This window comes from Rhinoraja longicauda, chromosome 23, assembly GCF_053455715.1.
Source record: "Rhinoraja longicauda isolate Sanriku21f chromosome 23, sRhiLon1.1, whole genome shotgun sequence".
In the NCBI taxonomy this organism is placed as follows: Eukaryota; Metazoa; Chordata; class Chondrichthyes; order Rajiformes; family Arhynchobatidae; genus Rhinoraja; species Rhinoraja longicauda.
Genome location: NC_135975.1, coordinates 33,245,040 through 33,266,277, shown reverse-complemented (window position 1 = coordinate 33,266,277; position 21,238 = coordinate 33,245,040). Strand labels below are relative to the sequence as shown.

The 21,238-nt window shown below is 51.9% G+C and overlaps 1 protein-coding gene across 1 annotated transcript in view; it reads left to right on the top strand.

The window, feature by feature from the left end:
• itpr2 (inositol 1,4,5-trisphosphate receptor, type 2) overlaps positions 1–21,238 on the top strand; it is a 222,025-nt gene that overhangs the window by 107,917 nt on the left and 92,870 nt on the right. The window contains 11 exon segments of the mRNA XM_078420082.1: positions 974–1,124; positions 4,434–4,636; positions 5,233–5,350; positions 6,796–6,847; positions 8,765–8,930; positions 12,167–12,334; positions 14,471–14,560; positions 18,255–18,383; positions 19,694–19,714; positions 19,716–19,760; positions 19,762–19,818. Coding sequence (XP_078276208.1) covers positions 974–1,124; positions 4,434–4,636; positions 5,233–5,350; positions 6,796–6,847; positions 8,765–8,930; positions 12,167–12,334; positions 14,471–14,560; positions 18,255–18,383; positions 19,694–19,714; positions 19,716–19,760; positions 19,762–19,818 — 1,200 coding nt within the window.

Sequence of the window (21,238 nt, the reverse complement as noted above, 5' to 3'; positions counted from 1 at the left end):
CCAAGTCCGTGCCGCCCAGTGATCCCCGTACATTAACACTATCCTACACCCACTAGGGACAATTTTTACATTTACCCAGCCAATTAACCTACATACCTGTACGTCTTTGGAGTGTGGGAGGAAACCGAAGATCTCGGAGAAAACCCACGCAGGTCACGGGGAGAACGTACAAACTCCTTACAGTGCAGCACCCGTAGTCAGGATCGAACCTGAGTCTCCGGCGCTGCATTCGCTGTAAAGCAGCAACTCTACCGCTGCGCTACCGTGCCGTGTATAACTTAACGAGGTGAACAGATCGCGTAAACGCACAGTCTCTGGCCCAGAGTAGGGAAATCGAGAACCGGAGGACATAGGTTTAAGGTGAAGAGGGAAAGATTTAATAGGAACCTGAGGGGTAACGTTTTCACACAAAGGGTGGTGGGCGTATGGAACGAGCTGCCAGAGGAGGTGACGCTGGCACTATCGCAACGTTTAAGAATTATTTAGACAAGTACATGGATTGGACAGGTTCTGAGGGATATGGGCCAAACACAGGCAGATAGAAACATAGAAAATAGGTGCAGGAGGAGGCCATTTGGCCCTTCGAGTCAGCACCGCCATGCATTTTGATCATGGCTGATCATCCACAATCAGTAACCCGTGCCTGCCTTCTCCCCATATCCCTTGATTCCACTAGCCCCTAGAGCTCTATCTAACTCTCTTTCAAATTCATCCAGTGAATTGGCCTCCACTGCCCTCTGTGGCAGAGAATTCCACAGAAGGGACTAATGTAGTTGGGACATGTTGGTCGGTATGGGCAAGTTGGGCTGAAGGGCCTGTTTCCACTCTGAATGACTCAATGAGTCTATGTATTAGGTCCTAGCCTGCCCAACCTTCCCGAATAGATCAGCCTCTCGAGTCTTGGTAACATCCTGTTGATTTTGTTTGATAACTGTTGATCAACTGACCAGATCTCTTTGGATTTTTGTTCTAGGTGGTGAATTTGGCTCGGAACCTAATATACTTTGGGTTCTACAGCTTCAGCGAGCTCCTGCGGCTAATTCGAACATTGCTAGCCATCCTGGACAGCGTTCAGAATCCCACCACCTCGTACTTGGAAAGGTTGAACAAGTTTCAAGACGGAGGTAAATTTTCGAAGGCTTCTCCTTCTCTGTAAAAGTGCTCTACCTCAGGGCAAGCTAATACTTCATGAGAACGTGTCACTGTTTGACCCGGTCACTTTGAAATAGAAACATAGAAAATAGGTGCAGGAGTAGGCCACATGGCCTTTCGAGCCAGCACCGCCATTCAATACAATCATGGCTGTTCATCCAGGATCAGTACCCCGTTCCTGCTTTTTCCCCATATCCCTTGATTCCATTAGCCCTAAGAGCTATGTCTAACTCTCTCTTGAAAACATCCAGTGAATTGGCCTCCACTGCCTTCTGTGGCAGAGAATTCCACAGATTCACAACTCTCTGGGTGAAAGCGTTTCTCCTCATCTCAGTCCTAAATGGCCTACCCCTTATTATAAAACTGTGACCCCTGGTTCTGGACTCCCCCCAACATCGGGAACATGTTTCCTGCATCTAGCCTGTCCAATCTCTTAAGAATTTTATATGTTTCTATAAGATCCCCTCTCATTCTTCTAAATTCCAGTGACCCATTCTTTCTTCATATGACAGTCCCGCCATCCCGGGAACTAACCTGGTGAACTAATCTCAACAGCAAGGATGTCCTTTGTCAAATTAGGAGGACGAAACTGCACGCAAATGATGTGTGGGAAATGATGCCCACTGTCAGATTCCTGCCTTGTAGGAACAAAAGTCTGAAGAAGGGTCTCGACCCAAAAAGTCACCCATGCCTTCTCTCCAGAGATGCTGCCCGACCCGCTGAGTTACTCCAGCATTTTGTGTCTACCTTAAATTCTTGCCTTGATCAGATTCTAATAAATACACATACAACACCACTAAATACAAACGTGCTGTTTTATTCCCCCATTTGTTATTTTCAGCCAAGATGTGTCACCTCATATTTTCCTTGGGCAGCTTACAGCCCAGCGGTAGGAATATTGACTTCTCTAAGTTTAGGTAGCCCTTGCTCTCCCTCTCTCTCCGTCCCTCCCCCATCCTAGTTCTCCGACTAGTTCCACTGTCCTCCTGATTAAATGTTATCTTTGCGCGCCTCGATGTCACCTTCCTCGAGCCAGCATTAATCCATTCCACATTTTCATTGACTAAGTGTTAGGAGCAGGATTAGGCCATTCAGCATGCGCAGTGAGGTAGCAACACTACCACTGCACCGCCCCAGTGCATGATGGATTCGGTTCTGGAACAGAATGGGCTGCCTAGGATCAATCAGCATGGCTTTATCCAGTGACGCCACCACTTACGAACGCTTGACTTACCTGAGGAGTGACGAAGGTGGTTTAGTCTAGTTTAGTTTAGAGACACAGCGCGGAAACAGGCCCTTTCGGCCCACCGGGTCCACGCCGACCGGCTATTTCCGTTTATTAACACTATCCTACACCCACTAGGGACAATGTTTACATTTACCAAGCCAATTAACCTACAAACCTGTACGTCTTTGGAGAGCGGGAGGAAACCGAGGATCTCGGAGAAAACCCAAGCAGGTCACGGGGAGAACGTACAAACTCCGTACAGACGGCGCCCGTAGTCGGGATCGAACCAGCGTTGCATTGTCTGTAAGGCAGCAACTCTACCGCTGCGCCACCGTGGTTGAGGGTAGGATGGTGGATGATGTTGATGTAGATTTTGATAAATGTCCCCCACGGTGGCTGATCCAGAAGTCTAAGATGCGTGGGATCCACAGTGACATGGCCATTTGGATTTAGGGCTGGCTTACTCGTGGCAGGCAGAGTGTTGTGGTGCAAGGGTGTTATTCAGGCTGGGGGTCTGTCACCTGTGGGTCTTGCTCAGGGTGGCCCATCCCCCGTCGGCCCTCCTCCCTCTCAGGGGCCCCCGGCTCTGGGTGCTACGGGTCCCTCCTCACTCAGCACCCTCCTCACTCCCTCCTCACTCCCCACTCCCTCCTCACTCCCACACTCCCTCCTCACACCCACACTCCCTCCTCACTCCCCACTCCCTCCTCACACCCACACTCCCTCCTCACTCCCCGCTCCCTCCTCACTCCCACACTCCCTCCTCACTCCCACCCTCCTCACTCCCCACTCCCTCCTCACTCCCTCCTCACTCCCCGCTCCCTCCTCACTCCCCACTCCCTCCCCACTCCCTCCTCACTCCCCCCTCCCTCCTCACTCCCCACTCCCTCCCCACTCCCTCCTCACTCCCCACTCCCTCCTCACTCCCCGCTCCCTCCTCACTCCCCACTCCCTCCTCACTCCCACCCTCCACACTCCCTGCTCTCTCCTCACTCCCACCCTCCACACTCCCTCCTCACTCCCCACTCCCTCCTCACTCCCCACTCCCTCCTCACTCCCACCCTCCACACTCCCACACTCCCTCCTCACTCCCCGCTCCCTCCTCACTCCCCGCTCCCTCCTCACTCCCGCCCTGCCCGCTCCCTCCTCACTCCCCACTCCCTCCTCACTCCCACCCTCTTCACTCCCACCCTCCTCACTCCCACCCTCCACACTCCCTCCTCACTCCCCGCTCCCTCCTCACTCCCACCCTCCTCACTCCCCACTCCCTCCTCATTCCCCACTCCCTCCTCACTCCCACCCTCCTCACTCCCCACTCCCTCCTCACTCCCACCCTCCTCACTCCCCACTCCCTCCTCACTCCCACCCTCCTCACTCCCCACTCCCTTCTCACTCCCACCCTCCTCACTCCCCACTCCCTCCTCACTCCCACACTACCTCCTCACTCCCCGCTCCCTCCTCACTCCCACCCTCCTCACTCCCACCCTCCTCACGCTCAGCACCCTCCTCACTCCCCGCTCCCTCCTCACTCCCCGCTCCCTCCTCACTCCCCGCTCCCTCCTCACTCCCCGCTCCCTCCTCACTCCCCGCTCCCTCCTCACTCCCCACTCCCTCCTCACTCCCACCCTCCTCACGCTCAGCACCCTCCTCACTCCCCGCTCCCTCCTCACTCCCCGCTCCCTCCTCACTCCCCACTCCCTCCCCACTCCCTCCTCACTCCCCGCTCCCTCCTCACTCCCCACTCCCTCCTCACTCCCACCCTCCACACTCCCTCCTCACTCCCCGCTCCCTCCTCACTCCCCACTCCCTCCTCACTCCCACCCTCCTCACGCTCAGCACCCTCCTCACTCTCGGTATCAGGGGTCCCTCCTCGCGGGGCCCTCCTATGTTCTCGGCGGTCTCCCCACCATGAGGGCCGTTTGGCCTGGTGGTGCATCTGGGGCCCGGCGGTGGGCGGGCCAGGCCTGCCGCCGGGGCGGGCCGCGACTCGGTGGGATCTCCTCTGGGGTTCCTCCAGGCCTCTCGCCCATCCTTGGCCTCCTCTGTCCTTCAGGCAACAACGTGATCAGGACCATCCACGGAGTGGGTGAGATGATGACCCAGATGGTGCTGAGCCGAGGGTCCCTCTTGCCAGGCATCCTGGGGGACGGGCACGAGACCCCCGCGCCCAGCGGGCAGGCAAAGCAAGCGCCAACCACGGAGAACGAAGACGTGACCGTCATGGACACCAAGCTGAAGATCATCGAGATACTGCAGGTAAGCAGGTGATCATTAAATCCCATCGCAACCAGCCCAGTTTAAAGCACTCATCGGTACTTGCTTGTCTAGCTTAGTTCAGCTTAGTTTAGTTTAGTTAAGCCTAGTCTAGTTTAGTTTAGTCTAGTTTAGTTTAGTTTGGAGATACAGCCTGTAAACAGGCCCTTCGGCCCAGCGAGCCATGCATCGACCAGCGATCCCCCACACCAGCTCTATCCTACACACAGTTTACAATTTTACCTCAGCCAATTAACTTACAAACCTGCACGTCTTTGGAGTGTGGGAGGAAACCGGAGCACCCGGAGAAAACCCACGCAGGTCACGGGGAGAACGTACAAACTCCTGACAGACAGCGCCCGTGGTCAGAATCGAACCCGGGTCTCTGGCGCCGTGAGGCAGAAACTCTGCCACTGCGCCACCGTGCCGCCCTAAGTAGGTTCAAGTATGTGAGATCTAGGCTTGTCCATCTTCGATTTGAACCAGCATCTGCAGTTATTTTCCTACACCGTCGGCCTGAAGTTCTGTTTTGTCCAGGGTCTGACGGCCATGTAATTCTGCACCTCCTGTCATTATTAAAGAGGGGACTTGCCTTTCAGTTCATCCTGAGCGTCAGACTGGACTACCGCATCTCCTACATACTGTCCATCTACAAGAAGGAGTTTGGGGACAGCAACTCCTCCGATTCAGTGGTCGGCACATCGACAGAAAGCACGGGTAAGTGTCAACCGTACCTACGCACTCTGGCAGTGCCCGCAGTCAGGACCAAAGCTGGGTCTCTGGTGCTGCAACGCACCAACTCTACCGCTGCACCACTCAGCCCGCAGTGACTGATGCATCCTTCTGTCTGTGCTCATGGCAATATCTGGCCGCATAGAATCACCCAGCCCGGTTATCAACACTTGGCAGAATGGTTTAGCGGCCATTGTATTTGACAATACAAAATAGAATAAAAAGCTGATAGACCACTGCAAAATGTTCTTCATGACAAACAATTCTTAAACCATTTTACTTTCATAACTTCACAATACGGTTTTTCTGGGTATGTATGTGTGTTGGTGTGTGTTGCTGTATGTGTGTGTTAGGGTGTGTGTGTGTGTTGGTGTGTGTTGGGGTATGTGGGGGGGTGTGGATGTGTGTTTGTGTGTGTGTGTATGGGGGCAGTGTGTGTTTGTATGTGCGTGTGTTGGTGTGTGTGTGTGTTGAGGTGTGTGTGTTTGGTGTGTCTGTATGTGTTGGGATGTGTTAGTGTGTGTGTGTGTTGGTGTGTCTGTGTGGCTTGGTGTGTGTGTGCCTGTTGGTGTGTGTGTGTCAGTATTTGTGTGTATGTTGGTGTGGGTGCATCTGTGCGTTGGTGTGGATGCGTGTGTGTGTGTGTTGGTGTGTGTTGATGTGTGTTTTGTGTGTGTGTTGATGTGTGTGTGTGTATTGATGTGTGTGTTGATTGTGTGTGTGTGTTGTGTGTGTGTGTGTGTTGATGTGTGTGTGTGTGTTGATGTGTGTGGGTGTGTGTGTGTGTGTTATGATGTGTGTGTGTGTGTGTGTGGTGTGCCTGGGCATGTGTGTGTGTGTAGGGTGTGTGTGGGGTGTGTGTGTGTGTGTGTGTGGTGTGCCTGGGCATGTGTGCGTGTGTGGGTGTGTATATGGTGTGTGTGTGTGTGTGTGTGTGTGTGTGTGTGTGTGTGTGTGTGTGTGTGTGTGTGTGTGTGTGTGTGTGTGTGTGTGTGTGTGTGAGTGTGTGTGTGTGTTGTGCCTGGGCATGTGTGTGTGTGTGTGTGTGTGTGTGTATTGGTGTTTCAAAGTAGGTGAGGGTGGAATTTCTTTCTAATGATATAAGTTAAGGACAACATTGCGAGTGGAAGCCCAAAAGAATAAAGAGTTCTTGGTATTGGGGGGGGGGGTTGGAAGTAAATAATGGGTTGGTGGGGGTCGGGGGGGGGGGGGGGCAGGAATTTAGGCTAGTTGGTGTGAGGCATCTCTGCTTATTTCCATTGGGTGAGAAGAGAAACAGCCAGCCGAGCCAACATTACTTGTGTTTCACCAAAGTCAGTCAGCCTGTGTGGAGTTTGCGTGCACGCGTGTCTGACAGCGTGAGCTACGGTGGGCAGGTGTTTGATTGTATCACGGGGGCTGGCTCTGAAACCCTGCTGTGTTTCATGCAGTGCCAGACCTGGATGTCATCGGGGAGCAGGCCGAGTCCATGTTCACAGGAAGGTACGAGACCCTCTCATCTTGTTTGAATTTCCACTTTTCGTTTCCGCAGGGCAGTCTGGGCTTGTTTTAGACTCTAGTGTGATGGCCGCTGTGCAACAATCCCAGTTTGTCCGTTCCCTCCTGAGAGCCAATGCCCCTAAACACTCAAACCCCCCCCCCACCCCCTCCCATTCCCACACTGACCTTTCTGTGGGCAAGTTGGGCCCAAGGGTCTGTTTACAAGCTGTATCACTCTGTGACTCTAAAGCATCAGTAAAGAAGATATCTGTTTTGTTGTGTTAATTCTTTCTAATTCATCAATACAATAGTTTTATTTTAAAATAGGAAGTTATTGTGGGTTATTGTGAACATACAAACAAGCCCTGTAAGTGGTGACTGCCGGAGAACAGAGAGAACCAGGCCCGTGCAGCTGCATAGTTCCTTCTGCAGGAGGGTGGAAGAGAAGTGGGGTGGGACAAAGTCAGGCGAGTGATAGGTGGAGAGGCTCCAAAAAGCTGGAGAAACTCACTCGTTCAGGCAGCACCTCTGGAGAAAAGGAATAGGCGATGTTTCGGGTCGAGGCCCATCTTCAGCTTGCTATTCGTCACCTGTTCCCTTTCTCCTGAGATGCTGCCTGACCCGCTGAGTTACCCCAGCATTTTGTGTCTGTCTTCGCTATAAACCAGCATCTGCAGTTCCTTCCTACGCAAGAGCAAAGGTGGACATAGGTGAGGGAGGGGCTGGGGGAGGGGTTTGGTAGACGGTTGGACAAAAAACAAATGAAAAGGAGACAAAGGGTGTGAGATAAGAGGAGACGAGGCGTGAATTGTGAGGCCAGAGGAAAGGATGTAGTTGGAAGAGGGTGGGGGGAGGGATTCAGGAGAAGGGAAGGGGGGGGGCAGGATAGTGGGAGAAATCGGTAAGCATCTAGGTGGGGCACCGGGAGGCGAGGGGGGAGAAAGAAGGGGGGAGGGGGAGTTTGTTGGTTAGTGACCTAAAATTGGAGAATCAAATGTTCATACAGTTGAGGTGCTGTTTCTCCAATTTACGTGTGGCCTCACTGACAATGGAGGAGGCCCAGGACAGAAAGGTTGGGATGGGAATGGGAAAGGGAATTAAAATGGTTAGCAACTGGGAGATCCATCCGGCCTTGGCGGTCGATGTGATTAGCGTCTGACGGCACTGGGCCTGTACTCGCTGGAGTTTAGAAGGATGAGGGGGGACCTCATGGAAACTTACCTGATTGTGAAAGGCCTGGATAGAGTGGATGTGGAGAGGATGCTTCCTCTAGTGGGAGAGTCTAGGACTAGAGGTCATAGACTCAGAATTAAAGGACGTTTCTTTAGGAAGATGAGGAGGTTTCTTTAGTCAGAGGGTGGTAAATTTGTGAAATTCATTGCCACAGACGGCTGCGGTGGCCAAGTCAATGGGTATTTTTAAGGCGGAGAAAGATAGATTCTTGATTAGTACGGGTGTCAGGGGTTATGGGGAGAAGGCAGGAGAATGGGGTTAGGAGGGAGATATAGATCAGCCATGATTAAATGGCGGAGTAGACTTGATGGGCCGAATAGCCTGATTCTGCTCCTATTACTTATGGACTTATGTGGAAATGAGAAGGGAAATTAAAATCGTTGGCAGCCAGGAGATCTGGCAAACATTGGCAGTTTGAGCACAAGTGTTGGGTAAAATAGTGGCCCAGAGTCATACAGCCCAGGAACAGGTCAGTCGGCCCAACTTGCCTTTGCCGACCGAGATGTCCCATCCACACCACCGTCTCCGCTTGGTCTTGCCGATGGAAAGGAGGTGCAGCGTGACTCTGTGACCTCAGGGTGGAAGTGCTAACGTGTCTGGGAAGTGACCACTGAAGACCAAGCTGATGGGGTTTTTCTTCCAAATTGACTTGTGCTTGGTGGCGATTTGCTGCGCTTCCTTCCGCAGTCAGGAGAAGAACTCGGTGGAGCTGGACATCGAAGGGGGACGGACCTTCTTGCGAGTCCTCATCCACCTGATCATGCACGACTATCCGCCCCTGGTCTCCGGCGCCCTGCAACTACTCTTCAAACACTTCAGCCAAAGAGCCGAGCTGCTCCAGGCCTTCAAACAGGTACTGAGTCACAATCCTTTAGTTTAGTTTAGTTGAATTTAGTTTCGATGAATTTAGTTTCGTTGAATTTAGTTTCGATGAATTTAGTTTCGTTGAATTTAGTTTCGTTGATTTTAGTTTCGTTGAATTTAGTTTCGTTGAATTTAGTTTCGTTGAATTTAGTTTAGTCAAATTTAGTTTGGTTTAATTTAGTTTGGTTTAATTTAGTTTAGCTTATTGTCACGTGTACCGAAGTACAGTGAAAAGTGTTTTTGTTGCGTGCTAACCAGTCAGGGGGAAGACTCACCGTTCTCCATGCGTCGGAAGGAACTGCAAATACAATACGATAGAACTTTATTTATCCCATGAGGGAAATTGATCTGCCAACAGTCATAAAGCACAAAACGCATGAAACATGAAATTGAAGTCACGAGTGGAAACTCGAGTGGCCACAGATGCTGGATTAAACCGAAGACAGACACAAAAAGCTGGAGTAACTCAACAGATACAATAGACAATAGGTGCAGGAGGAGGCCATTCGGCCCTTCGAGCCAGCACCGCCATTCAATGTGATCATGGCTGATCATTCTCAATCAGAACCCCATTCCTGCCTTCTCCCCATACCCCCTGACTCCGCTATCCTTAAGAGCTCTATCTAGCTCTCTCTTGAATGCATTCAGAGAATTGGCCCCCACTGCCTTCTGAGGGACTCAGCGGGACAGGCAGCATCTCTGGAGAGATGGAACGTGTGACGTTTCGGGTCGAGACCCTTCTTCGGAGATGCTGCCTGACCCGCTGAGTTACTCCAGCATTTTGTGCCATTCTCTCTCTGTAGTGGGCGTCTCGAGTGTTCACACAGAGAGTGGTGAATCTGTGGAATTCTATGCCACAGAAGGTAGTTGAGGCCAGTTCATTGGCTATATTTAAGGGGGAGTTAGATGTGGCCCTTGTGGCTAAAGGGATCAGGGGGTATGGAGAGAAGGCAGGTACGGGATACTGAGTTGGATGATCAGCCATGATCATATTGAATGGTGGTGCAGGCTCGAAGGGCCGAATGGCCTACTCCTGCACCTATTTTCTATGTTTCTATGTCTCCCTGGTTCATGAAGGGAGCTCACCACTGCCATCTGGAGGGCGGATGGGGAAGGGAAGCAAGTGCAGTGCACACCAGCCCCCATTGTGTCCACTGCCCCCCAGGTTCAGCTCCTGATGGAGAAGCTGGGTGTGGGGTGGGGTGGGGGGAGCCATTGGAAGCTCGAGTCGGGGAGTATGGAGAGGGGGTTGAAAAAGATGAAGGTGATATCTTGTGTAGGAAGGAACTGCAGATGCTGGTTTAAATCGAAGACAGACACAAAATGGGCAGCTTACACCCCAGCGGTACGGACATTGACTTCTCTAACTTCAAGTAGCCCTTGCTTTCCCTTTCTCTCCATCCCCTCCCCCTTCCCAGTTGTCCGACCAGTCTTACTGTCTCTGACTACAATAGACAATAGACAATAAGTGCAGGAGTAGGCCATTTGGCCCTTCGAGCCAGCACCGCCATTCACCGTGATCATGGCTGATCGTCCACAATCAGTACCCCGTTCCTGCCCTCTCCCCATACCCCCTGACTCCACTGTCTTTAAGAGCTCTATCTAACTCTCGGAGGATGAGGGAAGACTTGATAGAAACTTTGAGGCATAAATAGTTTAGACAGTTCGAATCTTTAAGGCAGAGATAGATATATTCTTGATTAGTAAGGGTGTCGGAGTGGAGAGAAGGCAGGAGAATGGGGTTGGGAGGGAGAGATAGATCAGCCATGATTGAAAGGCAGAGTAGACTAGATGGGCTGAATGGCCTAATTTTGCTCCTGTCACTTCTGAATCTTTTTCCCCCATGGTGAAAATGTCCAACTCTTGAGGGCATGGCTGTACAGTGAGAGGGGCAAAGTGTGATGGAGGTGAGCGGGGCAAGTTCTGTACACAGAGAGTGGTGGGGGCCTGGAACGTATTGCCAGGGGCGATGGTGGAGGCAGATGCAATGGAGGCTTTGAAAAGGCTTTTAGATAGACACATGGCAGTGCAAGGAATAGAGGGACGTGGGTAAAGGATAGATCCATGTGGATATGAATCAGTTTATTGGCCAAGTATGTGCATATACAAGGAATGTGCCTTGGTGCTCCGCTTACAAATGACAACACAAACATACAGTTAGCAATTAAGAATAAAGCATAAACACATCAAAACAATAAGGATATAACATCACGGTCTAAACATGTGGGTGAAAATAAACCACAGCAAAAAAGAGACTCCAGACTTTTGGTTATTGAATAGAACTACCACTCGTGGGAAACAAAAGCTGTTTTTATGTCTGGCTGTGGCTGCTTTGACAGTCCGGAGTCGCCTTCCAGAGGGAAGTGCTTCAAAGAGTTTGTGGCCAGGGTGAGAGGGGTCAGAGATGATCTTGCCCGCTCGCTTCCTGGCCCTTGCAGTGCACAGTTCGTCGATGGGGGGAACGTTGCAGCCGACAACCTTCTCAGCTGATCGAACGATGAGTTGCAGCCTCTGGATGTCGTGCTTGGTGGCTGAGCCAAACCTGACCATGGAATAGAGGGACGTATACAGGCAGATGAGATCGGTTTAATTTGGCATCTTGTCCAGTACAGACATTGTGGGCCGAAGGGGACAGTTCCTGGGGTGGGGGGGATGGGAGGGGGCGCCGAGAACAAAGAGGAACCATTGGGGACCACAGTGTACACATTGTAACTGTCGGTGCCCTATACGTTGGGTATGTTATGCGAAACAAAGAAGGTGAAAAGCTTTTCACTGTACCTCGGTACGCGTGACAATAGACTAAAGGGAAACTGAGGAATCTCACTGTGACCCATCACATCCTAATTTGAGGAAGGACGTCCTTGCTATTGAGGCAGTGCAGCGTAGGTTCACCAGGCTAATCCCCGGGGTGGCGGGACTGTCATATGAGGAAAGATTGGAAAGGCTGGGCTTGTGTTCACTGGAACTTAGAAGGATGAGAGGGGATCTTATAGAGACGTATAAAATTATGAATGAGTTAGATAGAGCTCTAGGGGCTAGTGGAATCGGGGGATATGGGGAGAAGGCAGGCTCGGGTTACTGATCGTGGATGATCAGCCGTGATCACACTGAATGGCGGTGCTGGCTGGGAGGGCCGAATGGCCTCCTCCTGCACCTGTTTTCTACGTGTGATAATGAAGCCTGCCTGCATCATCGCCCATCATCCTCCTCTCTCTCTCTGCTCAGGTGCAGCTGCTGGTGTCCTCCCAGGACGTGGACAACTACAAGCAGATCAAATGTGACCTGGACCTGCTGCGCCTGACGGTGGAGAAGTCGGAGCTGTGGGTGGAGAAGAAAGGCAGTTACGGCAGCAGCGAGAACCAGGCGGACGGAGCAGAGGACAGCAAGGCTGAGGTTGGTCCACAGCCCCGGGCCCCAACCTCCCATCCAGCCCCCCGCCTTGGTACCCACTCACACCATCACAAATCTCTCTGACTCCTGCAATACGTGACATCTAAATATCTTCACCACCAGCCATATTCCTGTCCCTAGCCCTTCTCCCTCAACTCCGTCCAAGGACCCCGACAGTCTTTCCAGGTGTGGCAGAGGTTCGCCTGCACCTCCTCCAACCTCATCTACTGTATCCACTCTTCCAGGTGTGGACTCCTGTACATCGGCGAGACCAAGCACAGGCTCGGCCATTGTTTCAGTGAACACCTCCGCTCAGTCCACCTTAGCCAACCTGATCTCCCGGTGGCTCAGCACTTTAACTCCCCCTCCCATTCCCAATCTGACCTTTCTGTCCTGGGCCTCCTCCATTGTCAGAGTGAGGCCCAGCGCAAATTGGAGGAACAGTACCTCATATTTCGCTTGGGCAGCTTACACCCCAGCGGTATGAACATCGACTTCTCTAACTTCAAGTAATCCTTGCTTTCCCTCTCTCTCCATCCCTTCCCATCCTAGTTCTTTGACTTGTTTGTCTGACCTCCTGCTTACATTTAGTATAAGAAAATAACTGCAGATGCTGGTACAAATCAAAGGTATTTATTCACAAAATGCTGGAGTAACTCAGCAGGTCAGGCAGCATCTCAGGAGAGAAGGAATGGGTGACGTTTCAGGTCGAGACCCTTCTTCAGACTGATGTCAGGGGGGCGGGACAAAGGAAGGATATAGGTGGAGATAGGAAGATAGAGGGAGATCTGGGAAGGGGGAGGGGAAGAGAGGGACAGAGGGACTACCTCATTGTCACCTTCCCCTCGGTCCGTTCTACATTTTTCTTGAGCTTCGTCCCCTTTGATCTCTCGTTTTCACACCTTACCCTTCCATATCTCCCTGTCTCCCTCTGCCTTGACTCAGTCTGAAGTAGGGTCTCGACCCAAAACGTCACCCATTCCTTCTCTCCAGAGACGCTGCCCGACCCGCTGAGCTACTCAAGCATTTGTGTCTCTGTTACTGGGTGAGATCTAGGCTTGCTCACACAACTGCAAAATACCACAGGTTAAACTAATAGTCATTTCTCTTTTTGTTAATTGCATTCATTTGTGCTCTTCAAGATGCCACCGTAAGTAACACCTGAAATCTTTTGTGCAATTTGAAAAATCCTTTACGCTTTTATTTTTATGAGGAAAATATTCACCGTAAAACTAAGTGCTCTAGCTCGCTCACTTTAGATTAGAGATACCGTGTGGAAACAGGTCCTTCGGCCCACCGAGTCGTACACTACTCAGCCCACCCCATACACTAGCACTATGCTGCACGCCAAAGATACTAGAGGAGCAAGATGGACCACTCTGTTGAAATCGCCTATACTGAAGTATAGTACGCAAAGGAGCGTAACGTCCGCCATTTTAGTAGGCAAAGCCCGCCGTCTGCTATGCATCTCACAGTGTAATCAGTGTTGTGGGGGAACGGTATGCGGTATACCATAAAATTGCAGAATTTATCTCATCTCTCAATTCACAAATTTTTGTTATTTTTCTTTGTAAATGTTTCTGCAAGTTTCCGCCTACTAAAATGGCGCCGTGACCTACTACGGTTTTTAGGGTCGAGTGGACTTTCTTGTTCCTCTAGTATCTTTGCTACACACTAGGGACAACGTCACAACTTCACCGTAGCCTTGCAGCACCGGAGACCTGGGTTCAATCCTGACTACGGGTGCTGCCTGTATGGAGTCGGATCGTTCTCCCCGTGACCTGCGATCCCTGTACACTACCACTATCCTACACACCAGGGACAATTTTCGTACCAAAGCCAATTAACCCACAAACCCATATGCGAGTTCGATCCTACGCACACTAGGAACAATTTACAGAAGCCGTTAACACTTTCCTGTACACACTGGAGACAATTTTACGTTTTTATACAATTAACCTGCAAACCTGTGTGTCTTTGGAGTGTGGGAAGAAACCAGAGCATCTGGAGAAAACTCACGCAGGTCACGGGGAGAACGTACAAACTCCGTACAGACAGCACCCTGTAGTCAGGATGGAACCCGGGTAAAATAATTATTTTATTGCATTTCCCGTTCCTGATATTGATTTTACTTTGAAGGATCCATCGATACAAAGTCCCTCACAAGATGGGACCCCGAAACCGCAGATCGACAGTAACAGCAGTAACAACTACAAGATTGTAAAGGAGGTGAGTGAAGCTGGATAGTCTTGTGGCCACCACACCTCTCTCCTCAGCGCCTCACATTCACCACACTGATTCCCTGTTGTTAGTGTTGGGATTAGTGCCCAACGTCCCAGTTTATCCTTTCTTGCGATGCTGGGGTCTGGAGCTTTGTATATACAGGCGCTCCTCAACTTACGATGGGTTTACGTTCCGAGAAACCCATCGCAAACCGGAAATATCGTACGTGGAAATGCATTGAAATACACCTGATCACGTGGCCGGTAAGTGCCCCGCCGTTTGCACCATCGTAAGGTCGAAATATCGTGCGTCGAGGCATCGCAAGTCGGGGAGCATCTGTAGTCTTACGAAGCTCATGTAATCAGCGGTGTTCCTCAGAGGTGCACGATTCACACCGTGCACTGCATACGTGCCGTTATGCAACGGGTCCTTACGGCCAGGTTAACAACTCTACCTTTATAACAACCAACTTGAATGGGGCCAAAACAAAATGGTGACTCTTGTGTACTGTCTCAGTGTACTATTCCCATACACGAACTTAACTAAGAATGTGTTTATGTACAGTAATACATTTAGCACAGGTACTGTGAAATTCCTTTCCTACATACAGTAATACTTTTACCGTACTGTATGTAAAAAAGGAATTTCACTGCACCTCGGTACATATGCCAATTTAGTTTAGTTTAGTTTAGAGATACAGTGCAGAAACAGGCCCTTCGGCCCACCAAGACCGCACCAACCAGCGATTCCCGCACATTAACACTACCCGACAAACACGAGAGACAATTTTACATTTATACTCAGCCAATGAACCTAAAAGCCTGTATGTCTTTGGAGTGTGGGAGGAAACGCAGCGGTAGAGTTGCTGCCTTACAGCGCCAGAGACCCGGGTTCGATCCTGACTACGGGTGCCATCTGTACGGTGTCTGCACGTTCTCTCCGTGACCTGCGTGGGTTTTCTCCGAGATCTTCGGTTTCCTCGAACACTCCAAAGACGTACAGGTTTGTCGGGTAATTGGCTTGGTATCATTGTAAATTGTCCCGAGGGTGTGCAGTATAACGTAAGGGGGTCGTTAGTCAGCGAGGACTCAGTGGGCCGAAGTGACTGTTTCCACGCTGTATCTCTAGGACGAAATAAAACTAAAACACAAGTGTGTAAATGCATGCGTTTCCCTCAGTAGATCAGGGCACAGACCTCCACACACCACACGACGTGTGGTCTCATCAAAGCTCAACACCATGGCAGCAAGATGCCTCTCTGTACTCCATCACCCCCTGCAATGGTCCGCCATCCCTGGGTCAGATAACAGATAAAGAGCACGCGATCCACATGTGATCTACACGCGACTCGCCTGCAAGCTACATGCGACCTACACACTGCTCATAGCCTACGCATGATCTGCACATGAGCTACACGTGACCTTGACGTGACGTACACATGACCTTCACAGGACCTGCACATGAACAGTACAATGCATAACATTCTGCAAAGAAAACAGAAACATAGAAAATAGGGTGCAGGAGTAGGCCATTCGGCCATTCGGCCCTTCGGCCTCAGCCACAATGGGAGAGGGAAACCCATCTTCCCTAAAGAATGAGGACATCTTGGATGTTCTAGTATGGAACACCTCATCTTTGGCGCAGATGGGGCGGAGACGGAGGAATTGTGAGTAGGGGATAGAGTCTTTGCAGGAAGCAGGGTGTGAAGAAGTGTAGTCGAGATAGTTGTGGGAGTCAGTGGGTCTGTAATAGATGTCAGTTAATAGTCTGCTTCTTGTGATGGAGACTGAGGTCAAGAAAGGGGAAGGAGGTGTCGGAGATGGTCCTAGTAAATTTGAGTGCAGGATGGAAATTGGTGGCAAAGTTGATGAAGTCCATGTATTCTGCATGGGTGCAGGAGTAGGGTTGTGGGGGTTGGTTCAAGAACCTGATGGCTGTAAGGAAGTAGGCGTTCCTCAACCTGGTGGTGTGGGACTTCAGGCTCCTTACACCACCTCATGGCACCTCATCAACCCGAGTCCTCTTTAGTCAGAGGGTGGTGAATCTGCGGAATTCACTGCTGCAGACGGCTGTGGAGGACAAGTCAGTGGATATTTAAGGCGGAGATGAACAAATTATCGATTAATGCGGGTGTCAGGGGTAATGGAGAGGAGAATGGGGAGTGAGAAGGAAAGATAGATCAGCCATGATTGAATTGCGGAGTGGACTTGATGGGACGAAAGGCCTAATTCTGCTCCGAGCCGCACAAGCCCCGACCCGGGGTAGATCGCCCGGCACGGGAGAGCTGAGACCCCCCCCCCCCCCGATGCAGGAGCTTGATCGCCCCGACGAGGAAGGCCCACCGCCAGCTACGGGAGTCAAGATCCTCCCGCCAACGGAAGGTTCGAGGTCCCTGTAGATTGTGCATGCTAGTTCACCTTCACTATATATATATAGCATCACATTCACTATGCAAGCTGCACATTCCACACACGATCCAGTTCGGATCTTCACTCCCACCTTGACTATGTACGCTGTCGGTCGCTGCCTTCCAGGCAGACCGCGACCAGACTGAAGACGATAGCACTTATTGTTACCTCCACTTAAGCACAAATAAAACTATGAGTTGCAACACTGTGTATTGGCATGAATACACAACATGGTGTCAGAAGTGGGATTCGAACCCACGCCTCCAGTTGCAAAAAAAAACAAAAAAACAAAAAACAAAAAAAACGACAGCACATCCTGCCAGTGTGCGAACCGGCACCACATCTGTTCCTCCCCGACCATTCAAGTTTAACCCACCCGCACCCCTCTGGGGACACCGGCCTGTCTATGCCTCCGCTGCCCGGTCTGTCAGCCCTTCCGGCCTCGCCTGTGGCCTCGCCACCTCACCTCCCGCCATTGTCTCCCATCCCATCGCCAGCAATGTCACCGCACTCTCTGGGGCCGGTTCCATCGGTCTCGTCTCCAGCGGGACTGTACCGTACACGTGCAGGTCGTGCCTGCCGGCCCACCGTGAAGTACCAGGCCTAACACTTGAACTTTGAGTGACATTCAATGGGCTACGTTTGGACTGCCTTTGTCAATATCAGTTTACCTGTACTTATGCCCTTCGCACATGAGCGTTGATATATATTATAAGAGCCACGGCGACTACTGTATCTTTATTTTATTATGTATTCTTTCCTTGAGAGGAAGGATGTAGATTGTGCATGCTAGTTCACCTTCACTATATATATATAGCATCACATTCACTATGCAAGCTGCACATTCCACACACGATCCAGTTCGGATCTTCACTCCCACCTTGACTATGTACGCTGCCGGTCGCTGCCTTCCAGGCGGACCGCGACCAGACTGAAGACGATAGCACTTATTGTTACCTCCACTTAAGCACAAATAAAACTATGAGTTGCAACACTGTGTATTGGCATGAATACACAACAGTCCCCGACCGCTGGAGGACAAAGAAGGGAGAGAAGATTGAACGTTTATTTGGCCTTCCATCACAGTGAGGAATGTGAAGGAGTCACTGTGGTGGATGTTCATGTTAAAATGTATTGTGTGTGTCCTGTTGCCTTTTATTGTTGTGATGATGACTGGCGAATGAAATACGAGGGTATGTTACTTGGCTAGTAAAGTGTGATAGTGATTATGATTCTGAGATCTTATGAACCAGTGCACGTTGGTTAATCTTTCCCACCGCCTGTGCTGGCAGATCTTGCTTCGGCTCAGCAAGCTGTGCGTGCAGGACGTGAGGCGGTCGAGGAACCAGCAGCAGCGCTTGCTGAAGAACATGGGAGCTCACACCGCCGTGCTGGACCTTCTACAGATCCCCTACGAGAAGGTAGGCTTCTATATTTGGCCCCACCGCCCAGCCAACTCGAACTTCCCCCCTAAATGCTCCACAGCCGGGTCCCGGCCCCAAAGACAGACACAAAATGCCGGAGTAACTCAGCGGGTCAGGCAACATCCCATCCTCGTCGGCATCCCTTTCACGTGGGCGGCACTGTGGCGCAGCGGTAGAGTTGCTGCCTCACAGCGAATGCAGCTCCGGAGACCTGGGTTCGATCCCGACCGCGGGTGCTGTCTGTACGGAGTTTGCACGTTCTCCCCGTGACTTGCCTGGGTTTATCTCCGAGAACTTCGGTTTCCTCCCACACTCAAAGATGAACAGGTTTGTAGGTTAATTGGCTGGGTAAATGTAAAAATTGTCCCTAGTGGGTGTAGGATAGTGTTAATGTGCGGGGATCGCTGGTCGGCGCGGACCCGGTGGGCCGAAGGGCCTGTTTCCGAGCTGTATCTCTAAACTAAACACCTGTGGAGAGAAGGAATTGGTGTCGAGACCCTTCTTCAGACTGAGAGTCAGTCGGGGAGAGGGAAACAAGAGATATAGACGGTGATGTGGAGAGATATAGAACAAATGAATGATAAATAAACGATGATAAAGGAAACAGGCCATTGTTAGCTGTGGGCTAGGTGAAAACGAGTTACAGACAATGAGACTCAACAAGACGACTTTGAAACTAGTCCAACGACTTGGGTGGGGGGGAGGGACAGAGAGAGAGAGAGGGGAAGCAAGGTTACTTGAAGTTAGAGAAATCAGGAATCCTGCCACTGGGTTGTAAGCTGCCCAAGCGAAATATGAAGCCTGTTCCTTTTCCCCAGAGATGCTGCCTGACCCGCTGAGTTTCTCCAGCTTTTTGTGTCTGTCTTTAGTATAAACCACCATCTTAGTTCCTTCCTATACATTGTGTCCGCTCCACTGTGAAATCTCCACAAGGTGTGTCTACTTTGAAGAGGTTCTCCTCCTCTCTCCGATGGGAGTCCTCTCTCGCGGCCCCCCTCCCCCCCCCCCCCCTCTGTGCTTCCTCCCACTCCACCATCACACATTAACGCACACTCGCTACCACAGCCACCTTTGTTTTCTCGGTGCTTGTCCGTTGCCTTTTGCATTTCTCCCATTCATTTGTCCTACGTACCGTCTGCATCTCTCGTTTCCCTTCTCCCCCCCCCCCCCGACTCTCAGACTGAAGAAGGGTCTCGACCCGAATCGTCACCCATTCGTTCTCTCCTGTGATGCTGCCTGACCCGCTGAGTTACTCCAGCATTTTGTGCCTGTCTTCAAATCTGACCAGTGCTATCTTTGTGTTGCAGACAGACACCAAGATGAATGAGAATCATGACTCTGGCCCATTGCTTTGTCCAGAATTTCTGTGCGGGAAAACGTACAGAATCAGGTGCTCCTGCACAAGCACCTCAACCTCTTCCTCACTCCCGGCGTGAGTACCTGATCCCCTGCAAACGTTGTCAGTTATAGCAGATCCCCTCCGGAAAACCACAGTCAAATGAAACCCCCTGATGCCTCATATCACGATTGCTGCTACAGAGTGGATCTGTACTAATGGTTAGTGGGCGTCATGGTGGCGCAGCGGTAGAGTTGCTGCCTCACAGCGCCAGAGACCCGGGTTCCATCCTGACCACGAGCGCTGTCGATGCGGAGTTTGTACGTTCTCCCCGTGACCTGCGTGGGTTTTCTCCGGGTGCTCCGGTTTCCTCCCACACTCCAAAGACGTGCAGGTTTGTAGGTTACCAAATGGGTATCCGCGCTGTATCTCTAAACAACTAAGATAAGTACACAATTGTACTTATTGTATTGGCACAGACAAAGTTACAGAGGTCCCATCTAGTGCCAGCCACTGCATTGGCAGCAGGCCTACCACCCACCCCCCCCCTCCCCTACCACTGCCCCCCCCTCCCCAACACTGTCCCCCCCCTCCCCAACACTGCCTCCCCTCCCACACCACTGGGTCCCCCCTCTCCCCCACCACTGTGCCCACCACCACTGCCCCCCCCTCCCACCACTGGGTCCCCCCCACTGTGTCCCCCCACCACTGGGTCCCCTCCTCCCCCAACACTGGGTCCCCCCCTCCCCAACACTGGCCCCTCCCCCACCACTGGGTCCCCCCCACTGTCCCCCCACCACTGGGTCCCCCCTCTCTCCCACCACTGGGTTCCCCCCTCCCCCTGCCTTTTGTTCTCGGCGGCTCACCTTGCTGGCGGGACCCTCCTCGGTGGCCCTCCACTGAGGTCCGCCTTCGTTCTCTGTGGCCCTCCACTGGGGTCCGTCTTTGTTCTCTGTGGCCCTCCACTGGGGTCCGTCTTTGTTCTCTGGGGTCCGTCTTTGTTCTCGGTGGCCCTCCACTGGGGCCCGTCTTTGTTCTCGGTGGCCCTCCACAGGGGTCCGTCTTTGTTCTCTGTGGCCCTCCACTGGGGGCCCGTCTTTGTTCTCTGTGGCCCTCCACTGGGGCCCGTCTTTGTTCTCTGTGGCCCTCCACTGGGGCCCGTCTTTGTTCTCTGTGGCCCTCCACTGGGGTCCGTCTTTGTTCTCTTTGGCCCTCCACTGGGGTCCGTCTGTTCTCGGTGGCCCACCACTGGGGCCCGTCTTTGTTCTCTGTGGCCCTCCACTGGGGCCTGTCTTTGTTCTCGGTGGTCCTGCCATGCCTGGCCCCCTCGTTGATCTCGCCGGGCCTCCTGGCTCTGGGCGGCGCGGCTCCCGTTGCCGCCAGTGGCTCGGGGCTGATCCGGAGACCGCGGTGGGTGAGCCGGGTCTACCGGGCACGTACTCCGTCACCGGTCCCACGAGCTCGGCCTTTACCAGGCAACAGGCTCATCAGTTTGCAGGCAAATTCCCGACTGCAC